Source organism: Acipenser ruthenus, chromosome 45, assembly GCF_902713425.1.
Source record: "Acipenser ruthenus chromosome 45, fAciRut3.2 maternal haplotype, whole genome shotgun sequence".
NCBI classification, from domain to species: Eukaryota; Metazoa; Chordata; class Actinopteri; order Acipenseriformes; family Acipenseridae; genus Acipenser; species Acipenser ruthenus.
In genome coordinates this window covers 6,137,713-6,148,981 of record NC_081233.1, presented here as the reverse complement: position 1 = coordinate 6,148,981, position 11,269 = coordinate 6,137,713, and the positions used below count along the sequence as shown (strand labels likewise).

General features: G+C 40.0%; 1 protein-coding gene across 3 annotated transcripts in view; it reads right to left on the bottom strand.

Moving 5' to 3' along the window:
• LOC117401040 (signal transducer and activator of transcription 1-alpha/beta) overlaps positions 1 to 11,269 on the bottom strand; it is a 32,101-nt gene that overhangs the window by 10,630 nt on the left and 10,202 nt on the right. For all 3 annotated transcript variants that reach the window (XM_034001440.3, XM_034001438.3, XM_034001439.3), the window contains 11 exons: positions 8,534 to 8,632; positions 7,201 to 7,293; positions 6,641 to 6,719; positions 6,125 to 6,201; positions 5,716 to 5,867; positions 3,073 to 3,231; positions 2,579 to 2,668; positions 1,904 to 1,963; positions 1,782 to 1,802; positions 1,033 to 1,126; positions 362 to 409 (listed from right to left, as the gene is read on the bottom strand). In XM_034001440.3, the coding sequence (XP_033857331.2) occupies positions 362 to 409; positions 1,033 to 1,126; positions 1,782 to 1,802; positions 1,904 to 1,963; positions 2,579 to 2,668; positions 3,073 to 3,231; positions 5,716 to 5,867; positions 6,125 to 6,201; positions 6,641 to 6,719; positions 7,201 to 7,293; positions 8,534 to 8,632 (972 nt within the window). The remainder of the gene's footprint in view (positions 1 to 361; positions 410 to 1,032; positions 1,127 to 1,781; positions 1,803 to 1,903; positions 1,964 to 2,578; positions 2,669 to 3,072; positions 3,232 to 5,715; positions 5,868 to 6,124; positions 6,202 to 6,640; positions 6,720 to 7,200; positions 7,294 to 8,533; positions 8,633 to 11,269) is intronic.

The following is an 11,269-nucleotide window of genomic DNA, read 5'->3' as shown; positions in this document are numbered from 1 at the left end:
AACTAGTACTATACAATAGGGGTGTGCTGATACTTCCTAACTGCAGTAACGAGTATTTAAATAAAAAAAAAAAAAAACACCATATGGCAGGTATTAAATAAATCCATTCATTAATGTGTTGATTTCAAAACAAGAAAAGGCTGTCCTTTCCTCACCTTTACAACCCACAATCGTGGTAAATTTAGAAATACTTAAGACACGTTGTAAATTCAATGGCTGTACCCTGCTATTAGATAAAAACATTTAACAATAATAAAAACATCCAACTTTATAAAATAGGTAACTGGTTTAAATTAGGCCAGTCATAGCTAGAGCTGTGCCGTTTCACTGTGTTCTAAAATCCCAGAAGACAGGCACTTACATCGTTACTGCCTTTGCCTCCGCAGCCTGCCTTCTGTTCTTTGAGTGTCTGGAATGCAATTTATAAACAGAAAAGGTTATGTGAAGATTGAGTGAGAAGTGTAATAACATTGTAATTATGTGTAAGCACACGTTTTTACTAACTACTATGTAAATACACAGTAATTACAATGTAAAGTGTTACCCTGTTTCCTTTCTTCCAAACAGATTTTCATTCCCTTTCTTCATTGTGTAGTTGGGAATTTTGCTTCCAGTATATTGTCATTTGCAACAGAGAGTATCCGCACTCAGGATTAGTTCAAAGTATGATGAACTTTCATTTGTGCAACACCAAGGTTAAAAAGTGAACAAGTCAAATCAACGTTTCGTAAATCTGGACGAAGGCGTGCGGCTCCGAAATGTTATTTTCACTCGCTCACTTTTTAACCTTGACGTTGTACAAACAGAAGTTACAAATATTTTGTTGAACTAATCCAGGAGTCTGGATATACTGGATTTATTTTATCCAGCTCCAGATTCTAGCAAGTGGCAACTTGACTTTCCAGTATATTATAATTTTTAAAACTCTCTATAGGAGCAGACATCTTCTCCGCGTTGGCCCGCACATATTACAGTGCCCCCCGGGTATACTGCATGGACAGATTCTCTTGATTAGACCATCAAGTTACTTACCAGATGTCTGAACTCAGCTACCATACTCCCGCTGGTGCTCTCTGCCATATTCAGAGCTTTGCTGTTCGTTCCCAGGATGTTGAATCTCCGATACCTTGAAGGAAACAAGGTACAAGTATAGTCCTATAATTACATTGTAATAACCAAGTAGACCCTGGTACTACAATAAGAACATAAGAAAAGTATGAGAATGAGAAAACGCCATTCAGCCATTTAGTCTTTATAACTCGTGTCATTAATTAATTTATTTGCATTTTACAGCGCTTTTTATACAATAGTATCTCAAAGCACTATACGGTACATAGCAGAAAAACAAACCGCAACACATTTGTATAGCATATTACATATTTACCACAATCCTACAATTTAAATAACATATTTAAATAATATATATAAACAGATAAATACATACACATCACAAATAACTAGGTGCTAATCCTTTCAGGGCCTTATAAATTAACAACCTGAAGTCCTGGGATCAGCCTAGTTGCCCTTCTCTGTACCTTCAAGTGTTGTAGCAACTACATGGACATGACCCTGTGAACAACATCTTGTTACCTGATGCAAGGAACAGCACAATATTGCAGTAGTTACTGTGTAATAACAGGGCATGGTGGTAGTTATAACCATTGTATTACACTGTTATGTATGCCCTGTGCAACTGCAAACAGGACCTGTTGCAGCCTCTCTATTGAATCAAGAATGAAACGCAATTTGAATGTGTAGAACATACAGAAACACACACTTACCCCTTTACTTGCTGCACATCCCTGAAAATAAAGAAGAAAGAAACATGAGGATGTATTCAGGGACAGGCTAAAACGTTTCTGATACACGCTTTGGTAAGAGGGCAGTACTGTTTGGCACTCACTTGTCAATCATGGCTGTAACTTTCATTAAGTGGTTCATTTCCGGAATTTTCACCAAAAGTCTAGAACACAAAAAAAGAATTAAATCAGTACAATTACAATCAATACATAAATAAACTAGCTCGAGCTCACTAGGCGCCTGGCTGTTGGTTTTGCATTCCTAACCTGCGGAAGCACCAAGGCCAATGCGACGGAATCAGAATCCCCCAGTGAATACCGGCGACTTTTCACAGCCAGGACGTGAACCTGGAACCCCATACATTGCATTACTTGTGCTAAAGTAGGTCCTTAGCAAGTTTCATCACAACTGAACAAGCGTTTCTGTAGATACTGTATATGCAAAACCCTCAGATGCTAATCACTACTGAAATCTGAGCTTGTCAAGACATAAGAATGAAAGCGTGACATGCAGGCAGACAGTCCCCTCAAGTATATTTCCGTAACTCGGTACATGTATTAGTTTGTTGGTTGGTCTATAATTAATAGTGATCTGTGGACTTTGGATCTCAATAGCAAATCACATGGTGTTCTTTGTACAAGAATAACTTGGCTGTTTTGACTTCGATTGTGGCTGGTCTGGACAGCATTCATGTTAAGGGTTGTACCTTGTACCTGCACGGTTGCTATAACGCTAGACAGGGCTCCACTGAACCCTGCTGGGAAGAGTTCCCCCTCACCTGGTTTTCACAGAGAACTGCACGTTGGTTCTCAAGGCTAGTGGTCCCTTGCCTAGAGGAATGGTAGGCTGGCTCTCCACCACAAAAGCACTGAAACAACAGGAACACACCCAGTGAAGTTACTAAACCAGAAACAAACGGCTCAGAGCCCACTCTAGAGTTCGATGTGGTGACCTGGTGTTTCGCAATGTAATTTACATTGTTTTTCAAAAGGTACAGTGGTATGTTGGTCAAGAGAAGGGTTAGGGGTCAATTCCGGTTTTTCAATTCCAATTCTCCATTTCCTTTTTAAATGGAATTCCCAATTCCCTTTCCCTTTTAATAAATTCCAATCCCATTTAATCCATCCCTGTTCCATTTCAATCCATCCCAATTCCAATTCCTTCAAAGGAATTCAAACGGGAATTGGAATTTGGAATTGAATTTAAAAATGCATGGACCCCCTCCCCACCACCCTGGTCCAGCACAGGAATCCAGATCAGATGGAAAGGTACCTCTGGAGCAGATCAGTGAGCAGCTGGTCCACTCTCTTCTGCAGGGCCGGCCGCTCTGTCTTGAAAGGGTCTCCGTCGTAGGTCACCTTCGCACACAGCTCCTCCAGCTTCTTCAGGATCTTCTTGAGATGAAACAAACACTCTGCATTCACAGTGAACCTGGAAAACACACCAACACAGGAGCCTTCAAACTATATACTGAACAGCAAACACCGTCAACCACTCAATACACTAGAGAAAAACACAGAAACCCTGATCACTGAATATACAAACACAGGAGCCTTCAAACTATATACTGAACAGCAAACACGGAGACGGTTCTTCCCAATGCTATTTATGTTGTTTAATTGGGACGTCACTTTGTTTAATTGGGATACAGTATTTTCAAATGAAGACAGGTTCGCGCAGCACAGTGCTGTGAGTACATGTTTACGCTGCGACTTGCATAAACCACGTTGAACTCTTGAAGGTGCTGGAGTCTCCTGTGGTTTCTCAGGCTGCTGTGGCAAAGGAACTTGGCGTGTCAACATCACACGTGCCTCGCCTTGTGATAAGATGTGATTTCATGTAGAAATAAAAAAGATTCATTTTGTTTAGGAATAAAAAAATAAATTATTTTAAATTATGTATTTAACATTTAATCATGTGATGTGGTTTCATTCTTTTTCTTTTCATTTAGAAACAAGAAAGGGTGACTAAGGTTGTCTCACATGCCTCTCGATTATTATTTCGGGATATTTTTACTTCTCCCCAGGTGTCCCGATAAAGTGGAGCCGACTGCACTAGAGAAAGAGACACCCTGATCACTCAATATACAAAACAAGAGCCTTCAAACCACACTACACACTGAACACCTTCAACCACTCAATACACCAGAGAAACACAGGACTGTCCTAGCTGCTCAAAAACACTGCAAAATGATTTCTGTTATAATAAGGGACGCAACTTATTAAATTATAAAAAATCACAACAAAAAACTGTACCGCATAAGACTACTCATAAACTAGAGAGACACACAGACACCCTGACCCACACAATACAATCACATTACTCGCTATACAAACACACACCCTTGATTACTCAATATATAAACACATACCTCCATACAATCACATTACTCGCTATACAAACACACATCCTTGATTACTCAATATACAAACAGGTACAGTCACGCTATACACAACAGAAACCCTTAACCAAACAATGCACTAAACACAGGCACGCGATCGCTCTCTACACTACAGAACAAGTACATCAGGAACATACATCCCAGACACAACTGGAAATACAAAATTAGTTCTTTCAGAATCAAAGCACGGATGCCCGACACGTATGGTACAAATGCAGGCAGGTACCTATCATATACCCCCAGATTCTGACAAATGGATAAGTAAGCCGTTCTCTAGACTGCGAGTAAAATGGACAGACGGACACTACAAGGTAACACAAGTTAACATGTCTTGTGTAGGGTGTGAGGAAACAAGAAGTCACCTTTTCAGGAGACCTAGTTCCAGGAGACCTAGTTTGAGGCAACTTATTCTACCAAGTCTCCCCTGATGTGCCATGCAGTGGCTTGAAACCTAGTCTCCTGAACCACAAAGTGGCTTTGAGTTCCCTTGGCTTTACTGTTATAAGACAGGTCATCTTGTACAGTTTGGCAAGAGGACTGCTAAGAGCAGCAGAACCCTTTGACTGCTCAAACTGTGCAACATCATTTCTGTTATAATAAGGGACGCAAGTTATTGAATTATTATAAAATCACACAGAAGAATGTACTCCTATTAAACATTCAAAACGTGGTGTAGCTTTTTTAACTTTGGAACTATGGTATATATTCTATACATGAGGTGACAACTAAAAAGAGAGGATCAGATAGACTCAGAAAGTCCTTCCCAGTGACTGGATGACTTCACGTACACCATTTGTAATCTCAATTATTCCAAGTTTCACTAAAACCAGAAAAGCGTCTCTCTAGATCAGGGGTGCCCAATCCTGGTCCTGGAGGGCCGATGCCCTCCTGGCTTTTGTTCAAACTGTACACTAAATTGATTAATTGGACCAATTAAGCTTCTAATAAGGGCTTAATTGGTCCAATTAAGTAATTTAGGGGACAGTTGCAACAAAAGCCAGGAGGGACATCGGCCCTCCAGGACCAGGATTGGGCACCCCTGCTCTAGATAAATGTAAAACCACCTCTCTATCACCAGTTGTGAGCAGAACAGTTTGGCAAATCCTTCCTCAGACCTGGTGTCAATTATAATTAGAATTCCTGCACAATCGTTTGCCGAGACTGCAATTACAATGCTATTTTGTTCAATTACAATTTGCTGCAGTAATTGCAATAATTACAATTATACTAAAACATTACTTGAATAGCTCCACACACTAACATGTTTACTCTGTTTATTCTACCAAGCAGTAACCACAGGTACAAATACAAACATACTATAGAACGTTATTTTAAACAAATGGGGAGTCACTAAAAGTGGTTAAAAATACAAGAACTGTACTTGATTAATTACATTTGTAATTGACCCCCTGTCTGGCCTGCCTTGCTGTTTTGTACACTGGGCAGTGCGGCCACCCTATAAAGCCCCTCAGAAGCACAGCATTGTCAGCTGGACTCCAGCATGGCGCCTGTACCATTGTTCGAGCTGGTTGAGGCACACGTTCTCCGGTGCTCCGATGCAGGCCTTCTGCTGCCGTCTCCTCCAGTCCACCAGCTCCTCTCTCACCAGCGAGACCAGCAAGGCGTCCGCGATCGCCAGGATATTCTGTATGCCCACCAGGAGGTTCTGTCCAGGTACAAACGGCACCGTCATTGTGCTTTGCCGACAAAACAATGCTGTGCACTAGATGGCGCTGGCACTTAATATAAAAGACACTTTGGCTGATCTAGCCAACATTAAATATGTCTCTGGCAGGCAACTAGAACTGAAGGTCAGCTCCTGACCTCAGTCAAAAACACCTTAACACAATAAAAATACAATAAGTGATTGCAATAAGAACCCTCTGAATGATCGCTAACTTGCTTACTCTTTAATTATATTACCTTCCTGGACTCATTCAGTTTATTCAGCAGGTCCTGTAGTACCCTCATCTCCTCTTTCCTCTCCTGCTCAGTGTGTCCTGAAAAATGTCAAGACAATTCTCAACCAGGTACTGGCAGGTGGTCTGGTCCCACAATGGGGATGCATGGCTGGATCAACTCAACAGGGAAATGAGGAAGATGGTGAGAAGTTTCAGGGAACAGAGCAACTTAATGAAAGTGTTTGTCATCAAGATTTGAGATTTGCATGTCGTTACCAAGGGGGCAAAAAAAAGACAATTAGTGAGAGTAATTTGCTTCAAATGTCATTTGAATTGACTTTTTACATTCCCCTGACTGATTGCATGGTGCTTGCAATACAGAGTTAACATGTGTCTGGTTTTGAACTTGCTTCCAGAGGTTTAGTAGCAAAACCTCCAGGTAAGATTTCTGCAAGAAATCCATGTCTTTGTTTCCACCGCCACTCAGTGTACTAAACCGCATTCCCCCTGCCATGTTTCTAAACCCCAGGATTCCTACCTTCTAAATTGTGGGTCTTATACTTGAAATCAAATTCATCTTGCTGCTCCTCCAAGGATTTCACATGATGTTCCATATCCTGCACACAGAAGTGAAAAACAGTGATATATAAAAAAAGGTGATTCCAGAAATGGTGCAAGGCATGCATATAAGTATTTTAATTTTAGAAAACAATATCTGGTCCAAAAAGCCACTGATGTGCAAGCTTTACTCCAGTGCTATCTGCATTCTATTTTTTTTTTACGTGCAGATTTTAAATGAAGGTCTTGTTAACGAGTGCCTGATTAGTTGAACATCGTTTGTCTAATTTACTGTCCAATTATGTTCCCTGATTCCAGCAATCCCGACAGGAAGGGAGCGACCAGGCCAGCCCTGGAGGGGTCTGCCTGAGCTCACCGGGAGCCTGTCCAGTAGGGTCCACTGTAGTGAAGACCAGCAACTTCGCACAGAACTAACCAGCGTTCCCTTGACTGTATCACTCACCCTGCACACAATGGCAGCAGCTTCTACCAGGAGAGCCACACACCTATTCTGATCACAGCAGCTCAGAATTCACTTACCAGCACCTTGCTTTTTAGCTCCAGTATCTTCTTCTGAACATCCTGCTGACTCTCAGTCTCCATGGGGTTCGGTTGAACCTGCAAATTCTGAACCTGAGAGGTGAGCAAAATGGTTGCATTAAAAGGTTTAAGGAGATGCGCCCTTTACATATGACCAAAGCTGTATTCTTTTCACAGTTATCACGGATTTCACAATTTTAGTGACATTTTCCTGATTGACGTAAATCGCCGTGTAGTTCCCTGAGGAAATTTCCCATTTGTGAAAGAATAGTGTAAATATACACATTTATCACTGACAGGGTAGAGTCACGGTCAAGCTGTTACCAAACGCTAATGCACACTTCAAATACCGTGGTTTCAGGCTGAGCCGCCGCTACAGTGAAACATAAAACTCTTCATAAAACGCACATGAACACCAATTTAATTCCACACGCAGAACACAAAACACAAACCTCCACAATCACTTAAATAAATACAGTGAAAGCTTGCCTTATTGACGCACTGCCTGTTACACTGCATTTATGAACCTGGCAGTCGGTTTAGTTTGCTTCTGGTAAATGATAGAGCTGCACGATTTCTTTCAAATGTCTCCAACCAAAAAGACACCAGCTGCATCAAAGAGCAGAAATATTTCAGCTAAAGATCGCTCTGTCCAGTACAAGACGGGGATATTTCATGTGTCTTATTTTTACATTTATTTATGTTTATTGTGTTTGATAATTCACCAATCGTGGAGATAAATATTCTACAATTTTAGAATTTACTCTTTTTCAGTAAATATTTAGGAACATACTTCAGAGAATTATACATTTTGAACGTGACAATGCAATTTTTTCTGCTTTAATAAATACAATGTTTAAAATCGTGAAATATCTTGCTATTTTTAAACTGTGAAATAAGCTATTTTCTACCGATAAAAATACAGCCCTTATTCAAAGGCATGGAGAAAAAAATGAGCAGACTCTTCAAATACAAATGAAAACATGCATGTGCAAACTGTTCAACACAGTAATACAATACAAACACTTTTATCACGAGGGTGATCCATCAAAACAATGTTGAGGCTCGCAAAATAAAAAGCCAAGGAGATTTACACTTAATTGCATACCTATCATCACACAGGAGTTTTCGTCTGAAAGGGGACTGTGCTAAGTTTAAAGCTGGGTTAACTTGATAAACTACCAAAATCCTTTTTACCTATCTTCTATCCAATAGATGGAATTATTTGAACCTGTCCTCACAGCTCATCAGGTCCTGAGATTAGCCTGGTTGCTCTTCTCTGCACTAACCAAGCTGTTTTCCTGTCTGCAGCAGAACAGATTTAAAAACGTACCTCCTGAGCAAGTAGCACAGCATTTAATATATTCTTTTCTTCCATGAGAAGCTTGCTGATAATAAAGGCCATTTCACGTGGATTGTCCTGATAAGTTGCCTGAATGCACACAAGAAAGACAACAGATTCATTAGAGAAGCAAAGCACATTGTATTCATGTTAGGAGACCAGTGTTCTCCCTCTGGACTGTTTGTGACAGGTCCCCAACTGGGACAGCCTCAATCCATAAGGGAATCACACTCACTATAGGGTTGAGCCAGGGGTTCATTTGTGCCCTGGATCCTGTAATCCTGTATATTTTTGTGGGACAGGGGAGAATTAAAACAGTTTTCAAATGATGAAATATATTTAAAAAAAAACAACTAATATATATATATATATATATATATATATATATATATATATATATATATATATATATATATATAAACATTTTGTTGCTCCTGTTCATCAGATTAGCCGGCCCGCCACTGGTATTGTTCAAACCTGAAGATTGTTAAAACATGGCTCAGCAAAAGGTCCGCATATAACTACCAACACCAACAATAAGGCATGAAACCCCGATCCACAGGCAGATGAGAACCTGAAGCACATATGTGAGCTTCTGTAAATCAAGGGCAGTACATTAGGTCTAGAAACAAAAAATGCGATCCCTCGTCCTTAATTATAAGACACGGTACCTTTGTGTTTACAAATGAACCCCTGGGTTGAGCCAACCTTCAGTTACCTCAAGTTCGTACACCTGGTTTGGGGCGGTTTACCTCTTTAAGGTCTGCCTACTGGGAATACGACCGCTTGTAAATACATATTTTGAGTGTAGTAGAAGTATTTTAGCTTGGGTGTGTGTGCGTTTGTGCCTGGTTTACTGAAAAGACACACATCACGCTCAGCTTACAACCTGCAGCAGAGGTGTGGAGTTACAGGCACTTGATGATTGATGACGTAAGCATTGTGTTTACAAAGCCTCAGGCTGCAGCAGGTGACTGTGTATGTAAATGAGCTAGCTGGACTTTGTCTTATCTATTGGCATGCCTTTTTACACAAATATACAGTATTGTGGGTAACACTTTCAAATCAGTGTCTGTTCATGATTATTTCATGTGTATTAAGGGAAATGTTATGAAGTCATGAAAACTATGTCATGAACTCATACTTGTGACACTTGAATTCAATAGGAATTTGAAATCATGTGTTAGTTTACATTGGAATTACAGACCTGCATTTTGAAGTGTTACCATATTGTGTATAGCATAAGCTTTTATGTATCTATTTTTGTTTTATTTGATAATTACAGTACAGAACCTCCAGCATATCTGCACCCAAAAGAAGAACATCCTACCCTTCAATTTAAAAACACCAGGTACTACACGAAGTTCCCACTTTCCATGCCACTCAGTTACACTCCCTAGGTCACCTCAGCAGTGTCTGCTGGGTCATGTTACTGGCTGAGAGCATGTCATTCTATAGGCGAAGCAGCTGGTTGTCTAAAAGACAGGAAATAAGCCGGAAAGGGGTGGGGACAATTTCACCCTCCAGGTGACCAAGGAAGTACAACACTATCTGAAAGCATGGCTTGCAAATCAGAGATTTTATATTTCCTAAATAAAGACACACGTTTACTAGAAGGTGTTTCTTTCAACGCTGCAGATTTGTGACCTGTACTAAATGAATGGACGTGCACAACAGGAAAGACTTATTTTGTTAGCTACAATAAGTTCAAGTGGGAAAACATTGCTTCTGTAATCTGGAGTCTAGAGCGAAGAAGGGCACACATTCTACAACAAAAACAACTAACTACAGCACCAATTACAATGATTATTTTATTACAAGCCCTATTTACAGTAATATGCCACCTGCTTCCTCTAATAATTCCCTCAAAGCTGGCAAGCGGTCTACTTCTGCTTTCATAATGGCCTCTCTTGAACTCGTTGCAGATCTAGAATTTCGGTTTGACGCAAGGAATAGTGTCTAGTCACATAAATATAACAGTGTTAATATAATCAAACTGAATTCCGAACTGTAGGGTAACTTGTTATGTCTTTGAATGCAATTACAATCCGTTTTCTTACATCTTACAGGTTTTATTAAACAGATCACATTAGGTCCTCCCTCTATAACCGTCACCTTGCGCACAAAATATGCAGCACGGCTGTACAGCTTTAGCTTTAACAGAAGTTCGGAAGTACAATCTTCATTTTTGCGATCAGTAAGTTAAAACGTCACGTGCACACTTACAGCAACTTCGATTACCCAAAGAGATCTCTTGTATGTTTAATCAAGTTGAGAGTGTATTTCTCTTGCTGTGTCAGGTCTGTCATGCAAGAAAAAGTACACTCTCAACTTGATCTGAGCTAGCCATGAGCTAATTAAACATATTATAAGTCACTGAATCTAAATAGAAAATAGATTAAATATGATATTGACATACTTGATCTGTTTTAATAGAACCTTTTGTGATTTTAAACATTTGGAATGCTTTTCCATTGACATTCTGAGGGCGCGATCTACACTCAGTGAAATTATAAGTGTAGCTGCTGCCAATAGGTTTCATGGGGACGTGACTTATACACAATAAGAGACAACCTGCACACAACGTATTAACTTAAAGTATAAAACACAAGCAAATTAACCAAAATGGAGGCAGTGGTAATATTGCTAGTGCTAATAAGACATAAGGGAATGGATTTTAAAAGCTTGGTTAGTATTCCTTTTAAGGAGGGTCCAGTGGTAATATTG